The 27938-nt window shown below is 48.4% G+C and overlaps 1 protein-coding gene across 1 annotated transcript; it reads right to left on the bottom strand.

The window, feature by feature from the left end:
- On the bottom strand, window positions 1–27938 carry LOC144159816 (uncharacterized). The gene is made up of 4 exons (XM_077691495.1): window positions 27789–27938; window positions 12782–12905; window positions 3270–3412; window positions 1–201 (listed from the first exon to the last, which is right to left on the bottom strand). Exons 1-4 carry the CDS (start codon window positions 27936–27938, stop codon window positions 1–3), a joined length of 618 nt encoding a protein of 205 aa, XP_077547621.1.

Raw genomic sequence — 27938 nt, 5'->3', positions numbered from 1 at the left:
CTAAGTCGATGTGGCCAAGTACCCGGACAGGCCGGGAACGTATGCGGCGGCCATGGTTGCGGCTACCTCCGGGGAGATGTACACGGCCGGCAGCGTCCGGGCGCGGAATTCGGAACAGGCCGAGGAGCTAGCCATAGCGTTGGCGCTCACGAACCCGAGGTGTGCAACGGTGATCAGCGACTCGCGGTCGGCGATCATGTACTACGCTACGGACAGAGTGTCCCCGTGCGCAGTGAGAATGTGCGGGGCCCTACAACCACGACAGACGCCGGCGACGCTGAAATGGTTCCCGGCACACGTCGGCCCGGTCAGCACGGGCGAGAACCGCAACGAAGGGGCAGGCCGAGCTGCGAGCGCGCTCACCAGTCGCGGCGCGAGCCCGGACCCCCCGCCGATGGAAACGGAAGACGACGAGGGGAGCCGCTCACCTCGTATAAGGACACTCTGGAGTGGTACAGGGGCGACTGACAGGTGTTCCCGCCGCCCCACCACAAGCTTACGAGGAGGGAAGCGGTGACGCTGCGACAACTACAAACGCGCGCGATGTGGACTCCGGTGATAGCCAAGCACGTGTGCCCGGACGTGTATCCGAGCGATGTGTGCGCGGTGGGTAGGAAGGACAGGGCCACGATGGCTCATATCCTGTGCAACTGCAAAGAGAAACGACGGTGCTACAGAGACGTTACCGCCGCACCTAGCGGATGCGGTGGCAAGCAAGGACTACGACGTGCAATACATGGCCGTCCAGCAAGTGTTGGAGGCTCTCGAGCGTCAGCGGCCGAAAGCACTGTCCCCTCGGGAGCTGGGTGCATGTAGGTAGCCGATGCCGAGGGACCGACTGACACGACGTTAGGCAGCGTCAATTTTCCGGACAATAAAGATGTTTTATCTCTGTCTCTTGCTTTTGTTATACATTCCCTGCCCACACCGATTTCTTCTTCCTAATTTTTACTAATACGTCCTTAACACGCGATTGTTCTCTGACCCACTTTGCTCTCTTCTTGTCCCTTAGTGTCACACCTATCATCTTCAGTCCATTTCTTGCTGAATAGTACTGAATTTAAGTTGAACCCTTTCAGTGAGCCTCCAAGTTTCTGTCCGGTAGGTGAGCACCGGTAAGATGCAGCTCTCACACGCTTCGTTCTTCAGGGACAGTGGTAGGCTGCCATTAATTATCTGAGAATGCATGCCCAAGGCACTCTACGCCATTCTTATCCTTCTAATTATTTCTGCCTCATAGTGGGACTCGCTGTAACTGCTTTGCCGAAGTAAATATATTCGCTCACCACTTCCGCTGCTTTGCCACCTATATCAAACCGCTGTGCTCTCCCGAGATTATTTAGCATAACTTTAGTTTTATGCATAATTTTCCGGCCCACGTACCTACGAGGTACTTAGCAAGGCAATGTCATCAGCAAATCTGAGGTTACTGAGCTTTTCTCCATTAACCCTTACGCCGCCTGTTCTAAATCCAATGTTCTGAATACCCCTTGTAGTTCTGCTGGGAATAATACCCCTGTCATGCGTGCCTATTTAAGTGCACTCCCACGGAGCGCACTCATCTAAAATGTCATTCAGGTACAGGTAAACCGCAAACGCGAATGACAGTTACCTCCGAACGCACTTTAAGCTGAGTTAGTTCCCGAAACACGCTTTACCCCGGCCGGCTCCTGGAGTGAGCTGTCTCAACCGCAGGGTTCAAAAAATCAGCAAAAACAACATAACAAGCGTTTAAGAGTATATGAGTTATGTTAAAACCTACATATGGATATATTGTTGATTTATTTCTACGAAAACAAAAACACCGACGAAAAAGAAGGAAATAATCCCTCTCTGGTGATTGCTATTGGTTTCCCCTTTCTAGCGGGGTGATGACGTGTCATCTTACCGAAAATGACTAATATAGCTATGTTTTATACTCTTGGTTTAATACTAGCACTCCTTAGGGCAGGCACAATAAACCTATGGGTCACAAAATACCTTTTTTTCCTGTAGCTGTCCTAGGCAAAATTCCCCTCTCTGCTTTTCGTCCACCAGCATTCCAATCTTCTTTTCGTCCCCTCGACAGCCCTGAAGTTAACTTTCTGTGTGCTACCCTTAGATCCTAGGGCTTCTGGAAGCCGAATATTTCCGTCATGTAGATTTGGATGGACACCCTCGCATTCTAGCACTATGTGCCGCACAGTTCTTGTTTCTTTTCCGCAGACAATGCATACCCCATCGTTTTGAGAATACTTCCCCACAAAGCTCTTAGTTCGCGAGCAACCTGCTCTAGCCTCAAAAAGCAAAGCACTGCCCTGGGAATTATCGTATAAATTTTCCTTTCTGATGTTCATTTTCTCAGCCCTGTACATCTCTAACGACGTTTTAGCTTGACTTTTTTTTCTCTTAGTTTATTATTTTTGTTGCCTCTTTTTTGGTTACCTTGGCTGTTTTGGATTCTCCAATGATTTCCGTACTTCATCGTTAGCCTTCTAGCCTTCCTTAACCACTGCGTGTCCGCGCTTTTCAAGTATAGGTACCTAAAAACCTTAGCTGCCTACCTACATTTATCCATTCCTCTCGACCTCCTCTCAAAACATATTGTAGTCTGCGCTTCTCGAACTCCAAACAACGCCCAGCCCGTATCTCCCTGCACTGCTTCGTTAGTTGTTTTTCCATGCACTCCTATGGCCACTGACGCTCCTCTCATAATAAAAGGCGTGGAGGTTTGTTCGATTCAATTTTCTCGCGTACGCACGTATACTCGCATGCTGTCTATTGGGGAACAGGGCGTTGTTTTTTTTCGGTTTCTTTAAATACAAATTCAATTTGTATTCTAACTGAAATAACGGTGGTACCCTCTGTTATGTACTTATAATTTGCCTCAAATATTCCGAGGTTTCCACTGCACTGAATAACGTTGACATATATCAGCCATGTGCATTTTAAGCATTTTAAAGAAGTGCGATCTTTCGTGTAGATGCCTTTTTTTTGCTGGGTGCATGAATCGAACCAAAGACAGTAAGGCAGGCAGGCAGACAAAACTTTTCGCGTTTGCGTAGCCCTAAAAAGACTAATGACTTCGAAGTACACAATCTTTCAGCCTTGCAACGTTTCTCGCGTCTGCCTGATTGCGAAACGTAGGACTCCGCTCACATGCATAGACGCGGGATTAAATTTGCTTTGTCGGTTGGATTTGAAGAAAAAAACGCGTCGTATTTTAAATGTTGCGGTCATAGGCCCTGAGAGCGTCTGTTTAAAAATATTTACCATGACGCGCAATGAACGCAGAACACATGTTCGGATTTATTCGATAGATTATTGAAAATACAGAAACGCTGCACTACAGAGTGCAAGGAATCGATGAAGTCAGGCGTCGGTTGTCCCGTTATTTGACTGCGTGGGAAGGCTGGTTCCGAAGTCGTCCATCCTGCAGCCAAAGGGGCACTTAGTAAGGTTTGTGAAAGGAGCGACGGGGTTGTGCGACGATAATTGCAACACTTTAAAGAAATTTCCTAAGCGAACCGCCACTCGGTTCGCGCTCAAACTTCACAGGAAGGTCGCATTTTGGGATCTTTTTTGTTTGACTCCGGGACTAATGATGGTACTTACCTGTTTATTCTGAAAATCAATAAAAACAATTTTCGCCTATGGGAAAATGGCGGCCGATTTGGACGTGCGAGCCAGCGCAAGCCTGTCTTGGAACGACGGTGCCACCTGGCGTACTCAGAACGAAACAGACGTGTAGGATTCACGCTCCTTCCACCGGCAAAAAGAAGCCGAATGGGGTAGCTAGCAGACGATCAGAAAACGTAAAATCGTGTTTTCTGATTGTCTGCGACCTGATTTGGCTCCTTCCACGGTAGGAAGGAGCCAAATGACGAACAGGAGATCAGAAAATGTGAAAGCAGGTGAAGAAACAAATCTAACGTTTATTGGCAACGATGAACTGTGGGAATATTTTATTATGATTTGTATCCGCTGTTATGCATATAGTTGTGATTATTGTAAACTAGGGACGAAAGAGATTTGCTGATCGTCTGCTCCACCATTTGGCTTCTTCCTACCGTGAATCCCAAACGAACGTTTCGCTCTGCATACCTCAGGTTGCGCTGTCGTTCCAAGATCAACTTGCACTGGCTCGCACGTCCAAATCAGGCGCCATTTTCCCATAGGTGAAAATCGTTTTTATTTATTTTCAGAATCAACAGGTAAGTAACGTCGTTGTTCACGGTGTCGAACGTCGTTGTTCACGGTGTCGAACAAAATATACCACAAAATGCGACCTTCGTGTGAAGTTTCAGAGGATTCCAGAATGAGCGTTCTCTGTTGTTCGGATCTACCATTTTCCCCCCTATGCTGTCACATGCACCTACTTCCCGACATTAATGGGCCAAATTGTAGATTTATTTACGATACAAGTTTGATGTCTTAGTGCCCCCAGCGCTTGTTTGGCCGCAAAGGATGTTTTGTTCACTGAGAAATGCAAGATTTTACGCCAAAACTTTAATTTTGCCGCTAAATCATGTGTTTCGTGACTTCGGCGATGGTGTATTCAGGGAAGGTACTTAAAACGAAAGTTAGTGTGTTGACTACGGTTGCTGAGAACCGCGCAAGTTGTCTTTTGTTGCCTTGTTGCCTTCATACACAGCGCGACACTACCGTTCGACGGCCGCTGTCCGCACTTGCTCTGTTTCTGACCGGATTTGTACCTGCCTTTGTTTTGGTACGGTTTATAGTAATCGTGTAAAAAATTTCGGTTTGCTCGACAAATAGGGTCACGTAAGTGTCGATGTCGCTTACGCCACTTAGCCCCTGTCGTGTCAGACAAGCCAACAAGCTTGACGGCTGTGCAGCTCAGCTCCGGCCGGCATGCGTGCTGTATACGCACCAACGTTTACAGTACGCCCTGGTGCTTCTGCGTTTGTGTGTTCGTTCATAATTTTCATTGCTTGCCCTTCCATTCTTACTAAAAAAATGTGCAGTAAATTTATACCGAATTAGCTCGTTCAGCAAGCTTATAACACTTGGTTAATTTGAGTTGGATTTTGTAGGCCTCATCAATCAATCGCACCGAGCTGACACGCGTCATAAGCTCAGTGCGGAACAGAAGCTAGGGTGTCGCATGCCTATTCCACAGAGCAAGAATTATTTCGGAGGCGCAACAGGGCTTGCTCCGACGGCGCGATGAGGTCACGGCGTTGGGAACGGCACCGACACGCCCTCTGTCGCGAGGCACCAAAGGGAAAAGGCTCGCTGGTTCAAGGTCAGTCAGTGCATAGCCGGCTGCCGTCGTGGGCAGGTGACGCCGACGAATCCCTCGCGTGACTGGACTTTTATTAGAGTCGGTTTGCGGCGGAAGAAATCTTCGCGTTTCAAACATCGTTGTAGCAAGACGAACGGACTTCGATTTTTTTCATAACGCGAAAACTACAATATAAAAAAACCTAGCTGGAATCTGCGTATGATTAGTTCCAGTGAATGATGGTTCTTATCCTCCATGGAATTAGTTCATATTTAGAATGTCTTAACTTCGCCGCTCTGCCTGTGAAACATGAAAAATTACCCCACCTTCCCTGCGGAGATGCGAGGCATCTTGGGGATTCACTTGGTGTTTCCGTCGGGTTGATTCTCTGATTGCGTGAAACGTGTGAGGAACACGTATGATGTAGTCTTTATTTCTTTGGCCGGTGCTGGAACGACCGCGGCTATGACGCAACGTGGCGCGGCTATGACGCAACACAATCCAACACAATCCACTTTAATCCAATCCAAATCCAATCCAAGCCAAGCCACGCCAAGCCAAGCCACGTCAAGCCAACACAATCGAATCCAATCCAATGCCCCTCGCGAGAGAGTGTTCGCTATCGGAGAGGAGAGGGGGTGAGCGGCGGAGAGCTCAGCTCGCGCGGCGAGGAGAATGGGGGAGCGGCGTGGACGGACAACAACAACGCCGTATGGAGGGAAAGGCGAGTGAATGAGATGCAGTCGCATCTATAAGCGCGAGGCGAAGGCAGAGAGAGTGAACCACTCGTGGCGGAAAGGCGGCGTCGGCAGACGTCGTCTGCTCCGGGATTCCTTCCATACTCGGTGACAACTTAAGAACGGCACCGGGAGTTGCCGCTGTGCTTTATCACTGTAGCCGGATTTTTCTCCGCGCGGCGCAAGTAGAGCGTTACTGGGAATATTTTGAACATGGCGTGAGCCGTTCCCGTGATTTTTTGGACCTAATATGCTTATAAACGACTCCAGTGACGACAAACAAACTGCGTGAGACAAGGCAGACGATATCACGCATTCATAGCAAACCCCTTTCAAAACGCGCGCGCACTGACGCCACGGGTATGGCGCTATGGCGGAGTGATACACTACATGACGTGGTGCCGTTCTTGAGTTGTAACCGAGTATAGTGCTTCGTTTCAAGCGCGGTACGGCTTGAAACTAGGGCAGTATTAATTATTAACTGCTGCTAAAATGTCCCCAACTTCTATTGATTTATTTCACAGAAAGAAATCTGGCAATTTCTACAATATATTTGATGATTTTACGATTTTCGTGCGTCGCGTGCATAGACGTACATGTAAACTATGGCAATGCGCTTGACGCATGATCTGTTTTGCTGCTCCACAAGCTGCATTTTCTCTTCGCCAGACAGTGACATTAACGCACCGCCCGCCCGCGCTGTCCCAGCCCAGATGATTCCCCTCCTCAAATACTTCTTTCTTCGTGGCCTATTCTCAGTGGTCCTCATTATACAGCTTATTCGATTGAAGTATGCATAAAATGTGTTGTCAGTGTAATTCTAACGAGGCAATCTTTCGAATGAACCAAACTTGCACTTTGTCTTCATGACCCCTTTAACTGTAGACGAGTTCTTTCAAACGAGAGTTTCGGCATTTCACCGTTACGAAGAATACGAGAGTTGTGGCTGACAACAGGACCCCAGCTGATACTTTTGTTCAGAAAAAGATGACACCTTGGCCGGTGAGTGAGTGAGTGAGTGAGTGAGTGAGTGAGTGAGTGAGTGAGTGAGTGAGTGAGTGAGTGAGTGAGTGAGTGAGTGAGTGAGTGAGTGAGTGAGTGAGTGAGTGAGTGAGTGAGTGAGTGAGTGAGTGAGTGAGTGAGTGAGTGAGTGAGTGAGTGAGTGAGTGAGTGAGTGAGTGAGTGAGTGAGTGAGTGAGTGAGTGAGTGAGTGAGTGAGTGAGTGAGTGAGTGAGTGAGTGAGTGAGTGAGTGAGTGAGTGAGTGAGTGAGTGAGTGAGTGAGTGAGTGAGTGAGTGAGTGAGTGAGTGAGTGAGTGAGTGAGTGAGTGAGTGAGTGAGTGAGTGAGTGAGTGAGTGAGTGAGTGAGTGAGTGAGTGAGTGAGTGAGTGAGTGAGTGAGTGAGTGAGTGAGTGAGTGAGTGAGTGAGTGAGTGAGTGAGTGAGTGAGTGAGTGAGTGAGTGAGTGAGTGAGTGAGTGAGTGAGTGAGTGAGTGAGTGAGTGAGTGAGTGAGTGAGTGAGTGAGTGAGTGAGTGAGTGAGTGAGTGAGTGAGTGAGTGAGTGAGTGAGTGAGTGAGTGAGTGAGTGAGTGAGTGAGTGAGTGAGTGAGTGAGTGAGTGAGTGAGTGAGTGAGTGAGTGAGTGAGTGAGTGAGTGAGTGAGTGAGTGAGTGAGTGAGTGAGTGAGTGAGTGAGTGAGTGAGTGAGTGAGTGAGTGAGTGAGTGAGTGAGTGAGTGAGTGAGTGAGTGAGTGAGTGAGTGAGTGAGTGAGTGAGTGAGTGAGTGAGTGAGTGAGTGAGTGAGTGAGTGAGTGAGTGAGTGAGTGAGTGAGTGAGTGAGTGAGTGAGTGAGTGAGTGAGTGAGTGAGTGAGTGAGTGAGTGAGTGAGTGAGTGAGTGAGTGAGTGAGTGAGTGAGTGAGTGAGTGAGTGAGTGAGTGAGTGAGTGAGTGAGTGAGTGAGTGAGTGAGTGAGTGAGTGAGTGAGTGAGTGAGTGAGTGAGTGAGTGAGTGAGTGAGTGAGTGAGTGAGTGAGTGAGTGAGTTTTTTTATTGAAATAGAAAGTGGAAAAGAAGTGGACCGGGGATATTCATAACTACAGACCGGAACTTCAGGCACGAAAAATGAAGGTTTAGGCGACTATAATATGTACCAAAAAGTGCCATTTAGGTGATCAAAACTGTAGTTTAGGCATATATAGAGGCCCAGGTTGTATTTACTTCAGCGGCCTATTTTAGGACGGATTTTTTTTGGCAATAGAAACAGCGGAGAAATAATGTACTATGGAAAAGCAATTTTATTTTCTTCGTGAAAATGCGCCATAGAAGGCTCACCATTTCAACAAATTTACGCAAAATTTGGGTGATTCGGCAATAAAAGAACGACTTGAAATCCATGACAAACCAGCCGTGACGATGTTGTACGAAATAAAGTCGTACCTCCTCTCAGTCGATATTTGCTAGCGAAGAGAAAGAACACTCAACGTCCACTGGAATTGGGGGAGCGTAGTTGTAGTTTGGAACGATTTGTGAGCTAATTACACATGAAATATCAATGTTTGCTGCCAAAACCCCGTGGAAGCTCTTTTACCGCAGAGTATCCACAAGCATTGCGATATGCACGAGACGGATTTAATATTTGAGCAACGGGTTTAAGCCACCGGTCCTTCAGGGATGGCGGCGGACCTGTCCCGTACCTTCGAAATAAGCTCAGATTCTTTATTCCTCATTCAAGGTTCCCAAGTTTTCCGCTGCTGATTGCTTTCTCCTCAGAATGGGAAATAAGCACACGAATGCGTCAAGTGACTCTCGAGTGTAGACGCTCTTGTCTACTGCAAAAGCTGTGAATAACCTACAAGTGTTCGTTGTAGACGTCTTGTACCCTTAGCCGCGTTCCCAGGGGGTAAAAACAGGCTCCGGTGGAAGAGGAGCAATCGGTACCTGCCCCTTGACGACAGCACCAATGAATCCCAAGAATACAATCCCACAACACCGATGAGTTCCATGGATAGCGCAGTAAACGGCAATAAGTTCGGATAAAAGAAAAATTCTCGCATCTCCCCGAAGTGAATCATGACGAGTGGGCGAAGCACTGGGAATCGTTCTTACCGAAAATCACCCGTGAGAGTGCTCACAGCTGCTAAAACGATTTCCAATTCAATTCAATACAATTGAAATCAATTTAATCCAATACAATTCATTTCAATCCAATCCAATCCAATTCAATCCAATCCAATCCAATCCAATGCTCCTCGCTCATGTGCCGGATGGCTCTCAAGGAGCAATCTCTCGCTCTCTCTCTCTCTGTCTCGCTCTCTCTAACCTTTCGTGTACCTTTTATTTTGTTCTTGTTAACCTTTTGTGAACCTTTTGTTCAGAAATGTTTCGATTTACACGGTGCTGTGCAGTGAGCACGGACGCCGAACGCCAGACAAGCCTCGGCCTTAACTCTTTCACGACGGCGCCATAGGCGATCGGAAGCCGGCGTCCGATGATTTTAAATCTCCCGCAAAATCTGAAACCCGCGCTCCACAGACAACTATCGCCATCTGGTGTGTTCATTGGCAACGTCTCTTTCAATTTCGGTTTCGTTTGTTTATGTGTCTCGTGTGGTGGCGGCGTAGCAAGAGTAATTTGAACCGAAGGGGGAGGGAAGGAGGAGGAAAAATGGCGTTAGGTTCGCTCCGCGCTCCGCACAGTCGGACTGCTGTAGCAAGAACTTCGGCTGCTCCTGCTGTCGATTTTTCTGATTCCAGCAGCAGTGAGGGATCAAGAAATGATGTGGGATCTTCAGATTTCAGTTAGGAAGACGAAGCTCCGGTTCAGGTGCCTCGAACTTCAACAAGCGCTGGCAGGTAATTTCGTTGTGACTCCGCGCTGTATTTATAAACAAAACGTGCTTCTTATCTGACGACTGCGGTTTTGATTTCGTGTTTAGGGTCTCGAGAACGTACGGGCGGGATATTTTGCCAAATGCACCGCGCCGTATCGCGCTATCACCTTCAAGATAACCTTGCGCTCGTGTCAGATTAGCGCTGCAGGGTTCAGGTGCGATGCTTGTCGAGAGCGCTCGATTTTTTTTTCTTGTTTTTTACCACCGAACTGATAAGGATTTTGTGCGAGGTCACAAAAGAGTATACCGTAATTACCTGATTCTAACGCGCACTCAATTTTCCTGACAAAAAACCGAAAAAACTTGCACCTCCGATTGTAACGCGCACGGAACTGTGTGAGCAAGAAAAACAAATGCGATAGAAACGGGTGATTTATTTCCCGAAGTAATCTCACTCATCTCACTCCTTGTCGCTCTCCGCTGACCACAAGATCTCGTCCTCGGTGCCGTCAAGCACGTTCGCGATGCCACACTTCTGAACGAACGTTCAACCATGGTCGATGGGATCGTGGCCCACGCCTCACACGCCCATCCCGCGAGCTTCTCCAGAGGCGCACGCTTCAGCCGACCGCTCGTTTTGAACACGTGAGAGCCGCTGCTGCCATTGCTGTTATCAAGCGCGCAAGTGGAACGATCTGACTATTTGTATGAACTCCGATGGAAAAGCCTAGGCGCCTATGCGTCCTGCGTGCGAAAAATTGTTGCTAAAAGCTTCAGCGCCATCTTGACATGGCGATGGTGATGGGTGGGACGAAATTTTCGCTGTTTCGGTTTCGGTTTCGTATCCGATTAAAACGCGCATGTGATTTTTCGACCTATTTTTCCGGAAAAAAGTGCGCGTTAGAATCAGGTAAGTACGGTACTTGGATGCACATTTTACATAGACTGACTCACCCTTGAGTGCCCTCGCGGCGTGGCACAGCCGTCAGTTGCGCTAGGTTGACGGGCCCTCAAAAATCCAAAACTTGGTGTAGACTGTTGATGTATATATTGAATCATAGCCAAGGAACGTAGGAACAATTTGTATATCTTAAAATACCTGAAATAATTTTTAGTCTCGGTAAAAGTGCCGATTTGTGTTTTTAGTATACTTTTCTTGGGGGCTTTTTTCTGATTACTTGACAAATAAACTGTAAGTAATTGTACTTTTAACAAAACTGATGCTTTGTGTTTGGAAGAGCAATCTATAAGCTACAATTTCATGCATAGCAAGATTACGTGTGTCCAGTAGCTCAAGAGAAAAAAAACGTTTTCTAGAAGCACTTAAAATCGGCCGTTTTTCCGCCGTAACGAAAGAGTTAAGGTAGTTCGCCTCTAAAAATCAAGACTTCCTATCCTGCAGAAGTGAATCCCCAGCAAGCTGCCGGGAATAACACCACTTAGTAGCTATGTTCTTTATACAGATTAACAACACAAAACAGCACGCCAGATTATTTCAACTAACCCTAGAGCTACATGTAAATGACCTTGAAAGTTGTCCGATACTACAGATTATGGTTGTTGCAACCAGACTGAAGGAATGGTGAAACGCTTGTTCTACAACCCCTTCTCTCGTTCTCCGTTGCATACGTCCTGCATCTTCACGGCTGGCGATGCTCCCTGATCGGGTGCTGGTTGTGCACGTGTTCATGGCGCCATCTTTAAACTTTCGTGTGCCAGATGTTCCCGTTGTTTTCTTGGTCGGCGTCTTTGACCTTGAGCGGCACATACGCGGTTGTGTCGCGTTCATTTCCTTCTTTGCTTGTTTTTTGATTGCGTTAGAGATGGGCAGGGCTTGTCGGCAAACGTTTTGGCCACTGAGACCCGGCAAACAGCGCGACAGAATTGCGCAAAACGAAACGCTCCTGCTGACACCCGGAGGCGACGTTCGCTGCGGTGTCGATGCGTTAGAGCCTCTGGCTGCCTAGTCTAGCCGCTCGGGGCAATCTCAGTTAGAGTGGCGGCGGTTCGGGCAGGGGTTTCTGCGTCTCGGCGTGTTTGGCAGTGCGCGTGGACTCTCTTTGCAAACAGCGTCAGGCAAACGCGAGGTTGCGAGCTTTTGAAGCGCGAACAGTTTTCGTGGAATATGTACGCGAACCATGCCATTCCACAAAGTAATACATAAGCCAAAAAGGGCACTTTTAGGACCAAAAAAAGCCAATGTTGGCACGAACCTCAAAGTAGGACTGATAGGCCCAATAAAGTATCGCTTAAAGTGTTCCATTTCTCTCTGTTCGTGCATATATGTCAAATAGGGTTGATACTAAAGCAAGAAAAAAATAGAAATTTTGCCTAACGTTCCGGTCTGTAATTATAACATTTAATTTAGGGTAACTACAGTGGATCACCATTAATCGCGTTTGTGTTACGATCCTTCGCGCTGCTTTCTGCTAAAGTAATAACTGGCTATATACGCCTGCCATAACCGCTCCCCGCCCGGTCAAAGCGGCCATGAAAGCAAAATACTACTTTGCTCAATTTGAAAGAACTAGCCTTTGGTAATTCACTCAGCTCAAGTACAACCATGAAAGAAATTTGACACAACTCAACAGAGATTAAAAAAATCAAAGTTGGTGCCACTCTGACGTGATATGGGCAGAGGTGACGTAATATGGGCTAGCATTAAAGCACAGTTGTCAGTGTGTTAACTGCACCCTAGCATTCAGGTGATACGACCGAATGAAACTAGGCGGCGCTGTACAACCACCCAGTCATGTTTCTAATTGGCTGCGTATTAAGTGGGCGGCGGCCAATCAGAGAAAGATGATTCTGTGACGTCATGGAGACGTCGACCGAAAGTGGCTCGAGATTTACACTGCCTTGTCCGTTTCCCTTAAATTCTGCAATATTTGACTGAATTTCGCGAGAAAACTGGTGTAATGTTTCTCTAAAAAAAGTATTTTTGATGAACTAAAGTTGTACCTAGTCTTAGCGCGCACGCTTTTGCCAGCATACCCGATGGAGTCGTCTTCACTGGTTCCGCCGGCCGATGACGACTCGTCTTTGCTAGTGGCTTCCACATCCTCGGCCTCGTCAGGGAGAAGGGGCCACTCTCCTTCGTCGCGGAACGGCTCCCCGGCTGCGCAAACACAATCCGTACATTCAGTTATCCAGCCCACGAGAGGCACACGCGCATACACAGAAACGAAATCAAGACGACGCTTCCTAGACCTTGCAGTGGCACGCACTGTGGTTTGCAAACGCCCTGTTAGAGCGGACGATGTATTACTCGAGGTGAAAACCCAGAAAACGTCTCGTTCGTCAACCTCATTTAAAGCTCAGCCAAGGACAAGTCTTGCGGTTTCCGAGTGAAAGCGTCTAATCGCTCCTTCGTTCAAAAATTATTCACGGAGGTGCAGGAGGCATCGCAGTTCGGTCTTCGCTCGCACCTACAGAGCCCACTGCACCGAGTGGCGCCTGTGTTTTCTCCTGCGGTGTTTTTTCTTGCATTCTGTGAGTGCCGACTGCTCGCTCTCGGAGCGAGAACCGAGCTATCGCTCGACAAACTTCGTTTCACCGTATTAGACCCGTGCCACACGTACAGGGAAAATGACACCGAGTGCCTAATATAAGCCTTAAGTTTTAATGCCATTAATTCGCTGCGACACGCAAAAATCTAACGCCATTCGCTCTAATGTCTATTTTGGTTTACGGAGTTCCGCACAACTGATTCGCCTTCACGAACGCCGTAAATCTGCCTACCCCAGAACGCGATGACCACCAGATGAAACCAAGGACACTCTCAGCCCCAGAGTGTTGACGCTGAAACGTAGCTGAAATTTAAAATAAGATGATTTTTTGTGCTCCTTCAGTAGTGAAGCTCTAAAGAAGAAGAAGTTCAATAAAACAGCGGCAAAACAAAAACATTGTGTTACTCGTCGTTTTGAATTTTTCTGATTCGGCTGCCGCTGGCAGTCAACGGAAGCTGCTGAAGCCACTTCTAGCTCGCACCATCTGTTAGAAAACACCATTTCCCATAATGTTTTCCCTCACAAAAACATATTTAACCCTTGTACGACTTTTTTCTCTACGTTTAAACTTCAAAAATGTGAGTGCATTTATCTTTTTGGTCATTAACATCATCATACCTAACACGTTTAACGCCTTTGCGTTTTCACGTGTAGCACCACCCGCCCAAATAATGTCATTCTCTATCTTAAAGACTTGAACACTTAATGTCATTTTTCGTGTATGTGTGGCACGGGTATTAAACCACGCCATATTTAACAGGAGCTGTTCTAGCACTGTCCTTGACTTCCGTCTGTGCTGATATCGTGTCACGCTCTTTGGAGCAGGTTTCTCTGCCGCGCAAAAACCGCTCCCCAGCATAAAAATATCTATAAATTAAAAAAAACGTTCTTGGAACTTCATATTTCGATATAAGACGGCTGATATTTCCCCTTGGAAAAAGAGGTCGTCCCAACATAGCATTCCTCTTTGATGTTGAAGGGGTACTGTAACCAATTTTAGGCGTTAATATTGTTTCGCAGTTCGCTTCCTTTACTCAACAGAATACCCTGGCTGAAATATGAGCGCCCTGCGACGCGAAGAACATACTTTAATTGGATCTCATTTATTGGGCCGACGGAACAGCACGCGGCGCGGCACTCACCAAATGGCATCAGCGTGACATCACCCCGTGGTGTCCAAAAGAAGTGACGCGGACACCGCTCGTCAAAAACTCGTGACGTCACATCACGCGCGCGGCCCACGAGCAGCGACTGGGTGACGGCGGTTTCACAAACAAAGCTGCAGGCATAACCACTGCCCAGAAAGGCACTGCTGGCAAAAATGAAGTTCCACACACGGGAAAGGAACTTAGAATATAGCCCGGAATCGCAATAGAAGTCGCCATACGGATTTTTATTCAAAGCAGTCATCGAATTTCCGCCGCAATAGTATGCCTACACCTTCAGGCAGCTCAGCAGCTAAGCCGTTAAGCTCCGACGGCGGCGTAGTCGAAACAACACCCCCGCCGGCTTCCGCAGTGTTTTGACGTCCGCACAAAGCCGTGAGGTCATGCCGGGATTCTGTCATATGCGCCTTTCGGGCTAAAAGCACGGGAAATTGAAACAAACGATTGTCAGGCCATTCAGTGTGATTAATTATCGCACGCTGAAGTGTTTAAAGTGCTGTTTCGGGTTCACCATACCATTACGCATCGATAAGAGCAATAAAACTGGAACATAAATTTTCGTGTCACCACTCCTTTAAGCTGACTTTAATGACAGCAGTGTATGCTTAGTCTTAGTAAGCTGACTTTCCAACAAGTTGTTGCAGAGTGAAGTTCGTCGACTACGCAGGGAGCATTACTACTGAAAACGGCTAAACTCTTGTGTTATGGGAAGTACCCTGAAACAAATTATATTAACATTAGCCGATAAGATGACTATACCAATGCACCGAGCTTCATTTACTTGTCACAGTTAGTTCACGCCGAAGTTGTAAACGTTACAGAATTATTGTCTGCTTTCAGCACATGGCCATCCACGAAGGGTGTATGGTTACAGAAAACGGCTGTTACTGTTGTTTTGCCAGAACTATCTGGAAACGAATGATATGACAATTATCAGCTAGGACGACTCCGACATCACGTACCGCAGCTTCGCTGGTCATCCTTCTTGACAGAGTGGAAGGGCAATCAATTTTATCTTATTGGTAGCTGTAGTCAAGAATTTTCTCTAAGCCATAAGAATCAATTCCCGTTTCTCGCGTAATGGGCCTACATTTACCAGTATTATATGCATGCAGCATTTCCAATGCGCACGGTAGCTATGCTATGATTGTCTCCAATACATACGGGCTTGTGGAAGAAGTGGAATTCCTGGGAATTTAGGTAGCAATCCGGAACATTGGCGAACATTCCTCCAGCCTCTCCATTAAGAAGTTCAGAATAATCACGGACTCCCACGTCGCACTTCGGGAGCTGAACCGTGTGTTCTCGCCTAATAGCACGGCGACCCGCATTCTGACTTCGGTACGCGTCCTAAAAGAAGAAGGCTTCACGATTCGCATCGCCTGGACACCGGGGCACACCATGAGTGCGCATGACAACCTTTCGGCACACGCTGCTGCCAGGGAGCGACTTCAAGCCCATCCCGCGTTTCCCAACGCACCAACCTCAGTCGGATTGACAACTTAGGCTTTGGCATCTAAAAAAACTAAGCAGACAACGCCTTCAAGATGCGACGCCGGACGGAGTCCTCAACCTTCTCAAGCCTCTTTCACGCTCGGGGAAAATATTCGCGAACAAAGTCTACGCTAATGCGGCCTACACCCCTCACGTTATTTACAAATGGACAGCCCCTGCAGGGTCCCAGCTCAACCACTGCCCACACTGTGGTTGTGATAGCACACCAAATTTATTTCATCTAATCTGGCTCTGTCCCGCCTTCGACAGAGGCCACGCGCAGCTTTTAGCCATTGCCCTGGTACCTACATCCGTTTCCGAACAAATACGCCGGGTTCGGGAAGATCCACCAACCGTTGAAATGATTACTCAATCAGCTCTCGAGAATGGTCTCTCTAAAATGGTGTAGAGCTTGTCCTACTCCTCTAGACAGCTCTAAACACGCTCCATCTGCCCGGTGTATGTGCGGAAAGTGAGAAGAAAAAAAGCTAGTGGACTGTGATCCCCATATGAACAGCGATCATTTGCATTAATATGCAGAGAACTGTGTCAACAGGGAGCATCGGCTGAACTGCTCTTTCCCCTACCTATTCAGCTCTCTCCCCACAGGGCATCTGGCCTCCTTACCTCGATAAAGTAATTCTCTCTCTCTCTCTAGATTTCATTTAGCTACGTGTACGCGCTGTTATTTCTTATAAGTACCTTTTCTTGTCCCACAGAAAACTTGTGCTTCATTATCCACGCAGAATCCATTTGTTTCCCACGCAAGTTCACCACTACGACTTGGCCGCCAACGCGCCCAACTGAAATTGTATCGACCGTAAGCGCTATTCACAGTGAGAGTGGTTTTGACGCCTCACTCAACTTTTCGCCGTCAGCCAAACAGCACGCGTAGCAACACCTCAACAATACACGCCTCAACGGAGAGAAAAGCAAGGGAATATGTACCAAAAGTGACGGCACGTGTAAAGTCCGTTACGCCCACTGGCCTGTCAACTCACGTGTCATACCGTCGCAGCAAACACTCAAGTAGTTGTATTCAAGTACTCAAGTTCGCGTTTCAAGGGGCGATCTCGCAACTCCCTAGCAGTTTACCAAACTATCGCCATCTCTTGACTACTTTCGTCATCGACGCCAGGCTGATACTGAAACTAGTCAAAAAAGGGCTCCCCAGCCCCTCTTGGTGGAAGAGGAGGAGCAACCCCGCCTGTGTCAGGCAATGTTATACAGGCGGAGTTGCAAAAAACAACAGAAACACAACGTACTGACAAGAATAACACAAGAGAAACACTGGCGATTCACTGCTCTGCACTTCGGACAGCTTTCAGGTTGAGTGTAACTGCTTTAATTGGTTTCATTCAAGGACCTTGCCTACTTCGACAAATATTGTTTCGCCGTCGTCTGTAATTGAGGGCTGAGTTGAGCGATCCATGAATAGCGATAAGGGAGAACAGAGACTCGAGGAGGGCACAAAGATGCTTGATTGATTGATTGTAGTGTTTAACGCGCCGACTCAACGTGGGCGATGAGGCGCGCCGTAGTGGAGGGCTCCGGATTAATTTTGACCACCTGGGGATCTTTATCGTGCGCCGAAATCTCGTACACACGGGCGTTTTTGCTTTTCACCTCCATCAGAAAAGCGGCTGCTGCGCCCGGGAATTGAACCTGCGACCTCGTGATCAGCAGCGCAACACCTTAGCCACTGAGCCACCACGGCGGGTGGCACAAAAATGGCTTTCAGATTGGCTTGAACTGGATCAGATTCAACAGGTTTCCTGTACAGGAGAATGGTATGCGAAACGTAGAAACAATCACGTGATGCCAGTGCGCAGGGAGGGGAGGAAAGCGAGATTGTCTGAGCAGTGACACCATAGCCGAGGAAGGAGGCGTGAGTGGCGTGATTGGAGGAGCACTGTCATCACGCGCGCGACATAGTAGGAGGCACGCTACTGTTTTTTTTTTCGCCCCTTTTTTTTAGTTACTGGAGAGGAGTGTCGCGAGGCCTGAACGAGCTCATCGTACGGCTGACCGGGAACGTTAAAAAATTACTTCATCAAGGCTTAACACTGAATGAACAAACTTTTCGCATTTGCAATTGAAGAAACCGCGATCGTTTCACTAAGCTCTTTGAATCGCTTAAGGGTATTTTACTTCAGCAAAAATACCAAGACTTTTTTTCTACTAATTTGCCTTTCTGTTCTATTTTCATTCGTCGCTGCACCAACGTCGAGAAACATACAGAACAGTATATTTCCTCAGGCCGCCATTGTGAACAGGTCTCTCGTCTTTCCACACTCTCAGATGCGGTTGTTCTAGGTAACGTTTGCGTTCTTCGACTGGTCACAAAACTTACGGGTTTGACAGAATCATGCTAAGGGGAGGGGGGGGGGTGGTGAATACACACACAAAATGACAATAAGAAAGATGTCTGCCTTCTTGTTTCAGCCAACGAAACAAAGCCTTGACATGCTTGTACCTGCTTAGAGAGCAAATACGAGGAAGGAGGAAAGTGTTAGGCCGACAGCACGTGCACCTGACTGCCTGCAAAAACCAAACGCTGTTAGTTTCGGTTAATTAGCCACATGAATCACGGGCCTCTGCGCTGACACAGACACGCGCAGGCTGTGGCGAGTGCTGCTTTTCGGCTCTTTTTGCCGCGCGCAGTGATCACTTTTTTGTATGTTTGTGTACTTTGCGACACCCGACTGATCGAGACAGAGAGAGGCTCCGAATGATGCTGAGGGATTCTCGCCTTACGCTTTGGCGTAACACAATTGCGGCCCGACCACCTCGGCTAAAATTACCACATTTTCGATATTCTAAGCACCCTCCCCTACTTTCGAAAAAAAAATACTTAAAAGAAAGTTTGCATACGAATCTATAACCCCTCTTTCTAAGGAACCATCGCAAGGCGGATTTGAGAACCGTGGAAGCGGGTCCGCGTTAACGCTGGGGCGGAGTCATTTACGGACCTTTATAGTATAAATACTTCAAGGGAACAGAAGACGATTTGTTGGAGGTGCCGAAAGTGGCGGCTCAAGCGGCACAACGGATTGTAATGACATACGTGAGCATTAATTGATTCATTGTAGGTTTAACGCGCTAACGCAACGGAGGCGATGAGGCGCGCCGTAGTGGAGGGCTCCGGATTAATTTTGACCACCTGGGGGTCTTTAACGTGCGCCGAAATCTCGTACACACGGGCGTTTTTGCTTTTCGCCTCCATCTGAAAAGCGGCCACCGCAGCCGGGAATCGAACCAGCGACCTCGTGCTCAGCCATACGTGAGGATTAGGCGTAAGCGGCCTGTTCACTGTCTGTAACTATTTTTCTTTTGAATGTTTGCTAAATAAAACTATTCCTTCCGTTCGTCTCTTCGAGATACAGCCGCGAGAAAAGTTGCGAGGAGGGCGGGGGGGGGGGGGGGGGGTAATCAAGTTTTTTTCGAATCTAAGCACCCCCATCACTTTGGGCATCGCGTTCGCGGAAAAAAGGGATGCTTAGAATCGAGTAAATACGGTATTTCATCTAAGGATGCGAGAAAAGCTAGTTTGTATTAATATCTGTATCGGGGCGACAAATAAGATCTGCGTAGGACAAAAGCACTCGTTATGGGTTGTGAATGCGAAATCAAAAGTGTCAAGAACGCCCAGGAGGCGTTGCTTTCGCCACGCGCTCTTGAAGGGCTTTGCGGTCTTGATGCTTGAGCCGCTTTGCTTTGCGATCTGCATTAACGCTTTCGAATGGCCTTGAGCTGTCTCCTACGAGTGGCGCCGCTGCTCTTTTTGCCGCCGCGTAATGGGAGAGTTGGCGACGATGGCGAATTTCGTTGCTTCTCCTTCTGCTCCCTTCAGCTGCGGGGTGGTGACGTGGATGGCCACCTCTGGCTACTGTTCAGTTTAAGCACGTGCTCTGGAACGCTACATAAGGAGTTATTTTTCTGTTAGCCGCCGGACGCCGGCTTCATCGCTAAATGGGCCATTCCGCCTTGATAAAAAAAAGCATGCCTCTCCTCGTGCCTCTGCACAAGCTAGCGCAGTCGCTTCCGGGTGACGATGCACAGACGGCGTTGCTTGTATATAGTGTAGTGGGGTAACGACTAGCCCTTCCACTATAAGGAAGGCTGACTTTCATATCCGCTGGAGGACATGGACTGCACAAAAAAATTAGCAGTGGCTTAGCTCGGGTATGCCAGGATATCCGTAGCGTTAGCTAAGGTTCAGCTGGTTATACTTAAAGGGGCCCTGAAAGGCGTTTTGAGCACACTAAATTGACTAGCGCAATCGTTAGATTGGGTCGTCAACATCATCTGTGCCAAGTATTACTCTTTTACGCGCAGCGGAAAGCTCACACTTTTGTTGCAAAGTTTGTCACTTTTTTCTCACCCTTTCCTTCGTGTTTTTGGACGCCGCCATCTTCACATGTCTACATCATCGATTCCCAGATGTTCGTCATGAGCTAGACATCCTGCTATTGGGCGGCTTTTTCACGCACTTCCGGCAAAGAGATGAGTCGTCTGCTCAGCGTCGGCTCGCCGGCTGATCTATACCAGCGGAGTGCCGGAGTGCTTGGACATCTTACGACAAACGAAACAAGTGTAAACAAACGCTTAACCGTTTGTATTGAATGCAACAGGGCCATAACACGACATGAATATTCTCTTACTTGAGTGCGTTCCATAAAGAAAGCGTTGAAGCCCCGTGGCACTTCTTTCTTGCAATCGCAGAGAACGCCCTGAGCCGAATGCCCGGGTTTGACGCATACATTTTATTCAACTTCCAAACAACCCAGAGATGCGTTTCGAACGAACACAACGTCACAACATGCGTTGCAAGTCCGAACCGCGATTGACAGACGATGGGTTGCCTCCTCCTGCCCCTCGTAAATTCGGCACGCGGTTTGCGGGGACGAACAGCAAGTCGCTTAACTCTGGCTGGCGCACAAGCCGAGATGGCTTTTAGCCACGCGCACTGCACATACGCCATGCAAGGTTGAGTCGTACGCCACTTTAGAAAGATAATCCAGACCATGGGAAGCACTATCTACCCGCAGAAGCACAGCGTCGCATTTCATCGCGAAACAAAGGCGTCCACAACACACACACCATCGCCTCCTGTAATGCCAAACGCATCTCGCACTTCCAAATGGGAGTGAGTAGTATGCCTGCAGTGCCCATATGCCGCGAGGTGGGGCCCCAAGCTGAACCGGGATCACGCAACCGTAACTGACTTCTAGAGCGGTTTGTGCCTTGTTTCTAGGGCAACCGATGTTTGATATTGTCAAAGAAATGGTGCTCCCTCCAGCGCTAGAAAGCTCAGAGCCGCGGAGGAGCATGTTTTGCCAACGTTGCCGCTCTCCACCACGCGTCGCCCCAAGCTGAACTGGCGTTTTGTGCACGGGTTCTGTATCGGTTTAAAATGTCTTTTTCACATGCCGCCGCCAGGAATTACCACCGCCACAAAATAGACCCGGCACCAGCGGGGCCACATCTGATACGGCGCTTTTTGGATAAACAGTGCGCTGTGCATCCAAGGGAGCGAGCGCAGGATCCTCCCCGTGCGGCTGCGAGTTCGCCGCCGATAAAGAGTCGCGTGCCGCCGATAGCAAAGTTCTGCAGCAACGTACACCGCGAAAGGGCAAGGCCAGGCCGCCGCACACATGCGGCCAGATTTTTCGTTGGCTTTTCCAGCCTTGAGCGGAGAGCGGGATTCATGGTGTCAACAAAGCTTGCCCGTAGCAGACGGCTGTGTGAGCAGCGCAATAGCGGAAGTACGTCACCGCCGAGGAGCGCAGCATCATGGGAGGGAAGGCTCTCTCGCCGTCAACAGCGGAGAGTAAGTTGAAAGGAGGAGGAAACGCGGCGCGACGATAATACGCGGTTTTTGATTTACGATTTCTCAGCTAATACTCATCGCTTCAACAAAATTTTTGCGGGAGGAGATTGCTAATACATTGCTTTATTTGGTTACATGTACATCCACGCATCGGCGGAAGGTATTTCAGGACCCCTTTAAGTTTCCTGGTTTTCTAGGATTATCTGTTTATCATGCTTACTGCTGCTTAAACTATTTCCAATCCAATCCAATCCAGTCCAGTCCAGAGTAGTCCAGTCACTGCGCCTCGTGCTTGCGCAGCACGACTCTGCAGGAGCCACGCGCAAGTGCTATCAAGCGGCTCCGGCACACCGTCAGACTTGGCTAGTGCGCACCGGAGGTGCACGGCTGGGCACGCGCCTGCGCCAGTACGTCTGCCGCGGCTATGATGTCACTGCTCTGGAATGCGCAGACCGGCGAATGTGCAGACCCAATTCTCTACACACCGGTACTGCAATTGGATTGGATTACCAATCCCAATCTAATCTAATCAAATCCAAGCCAATTCAATCCAATCTAATGCTCCTCGCGCTTCAGCAGCATGGCCCTTCAAGGTCCACGCGAAACTGCTCAACCTCGGACAGTGTAGCTTGCGCTACAAAATCTGTTGTCCGTCCCTTCGAGAAGGTCCCCCCTTTGAAGCGAAGGGGGGATACGTACGGCGCTTGGCCGCAGCGGTGGAGGTGAGCTTGTCGCGCTGCCTGCGGGCGGCCCACTCGAGGAGCACGACGCCGACGATGGTGACCACGATGACGAGGCACACCATGGCCCACAGCGTGTACTGGAAGCTGGCAGGCTGCCCAGACTCGTCTCGGCTCCGCATGGCGCGGTCCAGCAGTAAGCGGAACGCCTGCATGCCGAACACCGCCACAAGACAACTATAGGCTGTAGAATCGAACGCCGCCTGTATTGCGTTGCCTCCCGTGTCAGCTGCTTGACAGCTACGCGCGTACACAGTTCGCGTACGAAAACGTGAATATTATACGTAGCGCACGCGCATGTTGTTTGAAACATTCATACTTACACGTACGCGACGCACTCCGTGCGTACGGCGTTTGGATGCACGCGCTCTCCGCCCATAGCCGCGCGTTATACTCCTGGCGCCATCTACTAACAGGCACAGACACTGCTGTACTCGTGATATCGGGAGTCCGTTGCTATGACGACGACAAACGCTCATTCCTCACGCTTTGCAGCTGAAAAATCTCCCTAAGAATGGGCGAATTGAAGGCGAAATCAACAGCTTCGAACACGATATCGCACCGACGGATTAGCGACCAACCTGTTACCGCTGCGAAGCGGGAGGGCAGGGTGCCACCATGTTGATCAACTCTAGCACAGAAGAAACGCAAAGACCACAACGTAAAAATTTGAATCTCACGCACGTCCGTAAGATTTACGGCGGTCCTTTGCGTTCTGCGCAAGCTAAAACTGTCTACTGTCCAATGGGAGTGGTAGGAACGCCTGAGACGTGTCCGCCGACGCGCGCCACACCACGGATCAGTGAAGGAACTGCGCATCAATTGGACCCTAAACATGAGGGTGTAGTACGGCCACATTGCGAAGGCTGGAGACCCTTGTAAATTGTTTGTTTTCGTGAAGCGACGCTGCCGGGCGGACAGTATTCAGGCCGGCAGCAGGAGGAAAGGCGTAAGAGCGGGGAATGGTAGGATAGAGCTACAGGAAAGTAGCTGCTTCGCCATTGTTAGCTGACGCGCTAGGCAATGTTAAACAGAAAGGGTTCCCGAGCCTTGGCTTTGAAGAGCTCCAAACTTAATGCAGCCTTTGACATCAGGGAATGCCATGTGAATACCTTCTGGTAGCCCTTGTACGGGAACAATTTTAAAGCGGCCGAGGAAACAAAACACAGCTTCGTTAAATTAGAGAGAACTAGCCTTTGGCAGCTCACTCAGCGTCATTCAAGCCACGAGACAAGTTTTCTTAAACAAAAAACCAGAGGAAATGCCATAAAGCTTTCAAATTTTGCGTTACAATGACGTGATATGGGAAAGCAGAAAAAGCACAGTTATCAGTTTGTTAACTGAGACATTGAACTACGAGACATTGTAGAAATTAACGATGTTAATTTGTTTCGCTCTGCATTGTGTAGTGTTACTTGAATAAGTCTTGTTTTGTGCACGCGCGATTTCTTACGCGTGAACTGTATTTAAATTACTGTATCACTCCCGAAATATATGTACGTGTACAAATTTGTATGTCTGTAGAAATGTGTTAAGCATTTTCTTCTGCATATCTTGAGCCAGCTTGGTAATTTTTTTTTAAATATCTGCCTGTTTTTATGCTTTTTTTTTTCCCTAAACCCATTCCCCTCTGTAATGTGTTACCCTGAGGGTACCAATAAATAAATAATAAACTGCACGTTATAACATTGAAGTGACGCGATCAAACGGAACTAGAGGCCCCACTTCAATCACCCAGCCTTGTTTCTTGGCGGTAGATTAGGGCGGCGGCCGGCAGACGAAGGAACTAGATTCTGTGAAGTCATAGCTACAAGTCTCCGGAAAGGGGCCGGGGAGTGACCATTGCTAGATATGTTTTTTTAATATATCAATTACTTGTTTCAAGTATGCGATAAAATTGGTATCATTGTTATCAGGAAAAATCAGCATTTTAATGAAATAAAGTGTCTTCATGGCCCTTGAGGTTCATTGAGAGAGATTAGGGTGGATTAAGATGAACTCAGACGGGTGAAGTAGGTTAAGGCAGATTAGGGTGGGTTGAGATGGATTAATTGAGGGTGTCCTTCGACATCTTCGATTGCCGTGTTGTCGACAAAGTGCAACATTCTCATTATTAGTTCGAAGCGGTTTCCGGACATTATCTCGCCAAAAGTCTTAATCAGCCGATTCCGAGACCGGTACATCCTTATTAGTAGACATATTAGTAGAAATTAAGAAGAAGAAATGGACGTGGGCAGGGCATGTAATGCGAAGGCAAGATAACCGTTGGTCATCGAGGGTAACAGAGTGGATCCCTAGAGAAGGCAAGCGTTGCAGGGGGCGGCAGAAAGTTTGATGGGCAGATGAGATCAAGAAGTTTGCGGGGATAAATTGGTCGCAGTTAGCACAGGACCGGGGTAATTGAAGAATAATGGGATAGGCCTTTGTTCTGCAGCGGGCGTGGATAGGCTGGTGATGATGATGACATCGTTTTTTTTTTGTTTTTGTACAATGCCCTGCAGCAACAAGAGGCTAATAGAAGCGCGAAGTTCTTCTCGCGTAAGTGTATGCCGTTTTCGGAAGCGAGAATGTTGTCCCAGCTTGCTAGAATTTAGAAGCTGAGAGTCGTATCGCTTTGTCTTTACAACGATAACATCAAGCAGTTCATCATCAAAGTAAGCCTCGAAAAGCTCAAGTGGTTGAGGCGGAGAGCGTACTGTGATCTTCAGTCTCATAAAATCCTTGAAATCAAACCATGGATGTCTGGCTGGAATGATGTCGGGGTCTATCCGGTGCCATTCACGGGAGCTGGCCATCGTATCATCGCTGCTGTCTTCCCCTTCAGAGTCGCTGTCCTTAAAAACGTCATCACTATCTTCTTCACTTGAAGAATGAAACACAACGCCGACATCCTTATCACGTTCGCTTTCATCATTTGAAGAAGAAATATTTCCCGCACCAGAACGCCGCACGGATGAGGCCATGTTTGTAAAACGCGCGGGAAACAAGCCACACATTCCGCCATCTGGTGTGCAAACTCTCATTGAATACAAGTGCGAATGACGGATTGAGAACGGTAAAATAGCGTGGCTGCTTTGTCAACGGGAATACGTGTATGTAAAAAGTACACGTCGGAATAGTATGCGCCAATGATACCAAGCTTTCGGCTTGAAAGCATTGTATTTTGTATTCATGGCCCCCTTAATCAAGATAACCTGGTGCAGCATGACGGCAAGAGGAAGACGATGCTCCACTCGAAGCACAGCACAAGGTCTCCTTGCGCGGCTATGCTTTGGCAGCAAACCGACAACTGACAGAATATGCTCCGTGGCTGTACAGCTTCAGAACAACCCTGAAAGTTGCCCTTGCATGAAATAATGTATTGATACGGGCTAGTTGGTACTTCATCATGGGAACAGGTTAAGGGCAAGGCAAAACTGGAGGAAGGAAAAACAGAAAGGAGAGGGGCGCACTAACAACAGAGCCTTATTCGCTCCGAAAGCGATTATCGATTATAAGGCACGAAGAAACACCATGTAGTACTAGTTGAACCACGTGTGAAAGCGATTGCTCTGCAGCACCCTCGTTACTAATCGTCCAGATAATCCACTTCGCTGGACAGAAGATCAACTGAAGGCTAGCTGACACATCGGTCCCCCATCTTGTTTATGACAGAGGCCTCGAACACTTCCAGTTCTTCTTTTTTGCGGTATGAAGGTTGCCCTCGGGTCCTATCGAACGCTGGCACGCAGCCCCTTGGCTTGCATTCCGTCGTACAGTGAAGCGCCAGATTCCTTCCGGTTCCCGTCTTCAGCGTCGCCGCATGCTCACGCAACCACTGCGGAGGAACCGGAGCCGCTTTTTCCTCCGCAGGACGCAAAAATTACCATGAATGCGGTGCGAGTCGTTTCCGTGATTTTTCGCGGGGTCAATCTGCTTATAAATCACAGCAGCAACGACAGATCGAAAAATACAACACATCCCGTTACACACATCATTCTTTTTAGGAGACGAGCCCATGTGTTCAATCAAGTGCGTCTCTTTTCCGTCTGTTTACTCCTTTCACCGTTTGCAATACCTGCTCAAACACAGCTGAATTGGTATTCATCAATTTAGAAAACGGAGTCCCATTAGTGGCAAGCAGTGCGCAAAAGGTAGCGATTTTCTAGTGGCCAGATGTCTTTATGTGGTCTCTACATTTTGTTTTCGTGCACTGCACACCAATCCTTAACATATCTTTGCCGTACGACCACTTAATTCCGTCGTGTCCCGGTTACCCGGGAGGTGCTGTCAAACAATTTAATCAAGCCGTGCGAAGGAAGAGCGCAATGGACGCAAAGCTGCGCCAAAACAGGCCCAAAACAACCGCCGCTAAACCAGACGACAAATCCGGGTCGCGCCTATGCGTCCGCCGTAGTAAGTGTGCGGGCAACGGTGGGTAAATTCGCCACTCCATCTACACGGTGCTTCGTGAGTGAAAAACGCCCTTCCCTCTGCAGCCCTTCCCTCTGGTGGTTTCTTGTCCCGCATACCACGAACGAACCGTTGGTTGTTATAAGTAGAAAGCTTTGCTTTAAAAAGCAGGGCACGAAGGTACTTTCATCGTCAGCCTTACCCTGATAGCTGAAGAGGTCCCGTAGCTCCCTGCCTGGCGAACAGACAGGGAGCCCATCAACGGAGCTTGACCTGGGCTCCGACGGCCATCGTTCGTGGTTTCTAACCTTTAAACACATTGTCACGGTTTGTTACAACTTCTGTTAGGGAGCTCGGGTCCGCGGTGTCCCCAATACCAACTGAAATTCAAAACAGCGTTAGAACGGTGCTTTGGGCTAGTTGGTGCACACTAATTGAAATTAAAAACAGCGCAAAAAGGCGGAACAAGAAACGACGACATACGGCGCTGACAGGGCCCGTAGTACGTGCACTAAACTGCGTTAGAACGTTGGTTTGGGCTAGTTGGTGCAGATACCGTTCACAAGATTACGCAAGGTGCCCCGTGCGAGGAGGTTTGTATTATCAAGTACACAGAATAAACCCGTTTACCACGAAACTCTCGAGACCGGGATCTGATTCGTTATAATCAGATTCGTTATAATCATTGCAATCAATCAATCAATCAAACAATCAATCAATCATGCAGTCAATCAATCAATCAATCAATCAACCAATCAATCAATCAATCAATCATGCAGTCAATCAATCAATCAATCAGTCAGTCAGTCAGTCAGTCAGTCAGTCAGTCAATGAGGCGCTAGAGACCAGTAGGGAGGGTATACGCACCTGCTTGGCCATGCCGCCAGCCCCCTGCTCCTCGGCGGCCGCGTCTTCCTCAGGACGCTGCAGCGCCACATGCTTGCCCACCACGGGGCTGAGGAAGTTCCCGGCCGTGCTACGTCGTTTACCGCTTTCGCGAGCCTTGGACTCAGCCAT

The sequence above is a fragment of the Haemaphysalis longicornis genome, unplaced genomic scaffold, assembly GCF_048455015.1.
Source record: "Haemaphysalis longicornis isolate Haplotype H1 unplaced genomic scaffold, Haemaphysalis longicornis Haplotype H1 scaffold_10, whole genome shotgun sequence".
NCBI classification, from domain to species: domain Eukaryota; kingdom Metazoa; phylum Arthropoda; class Arachnida; order Ixodida; family Ixodidae; genus Haemaphysalis; species Haemaphysalis longicornis.
This window is presented reverse-complemented; position numbering and strand designations above follow the sequence as displayed.

What these genes read in the sequence shown, in the direction of transcription:
- LOC144159816 (XM_077691495.1), bottom strand. Translation starts at nt 27,938, where the DNA reads ATGGCTGAGTCCAAGGCTCGCGAAAGCGGTAAACGACGTAGCACGGCC. An exon ending in AGTGAAGACGACTCCATCGG is followed by an intron (nt 3,413 to 12,781) that starts GTATGCTGGCAA and finishes CTTTGGCTGCAG; the next exon opens with GATGGACGACTTCGGAACCA. An exon ending in AATCCGAACATGTGTTCTGC is followed by an intron (nt 202 to 3,269) that starts GTTCATTGCGCG and finishes TCCGTAGCGTAG; the next exon opens with TACATGATCGCCGACCGCGA.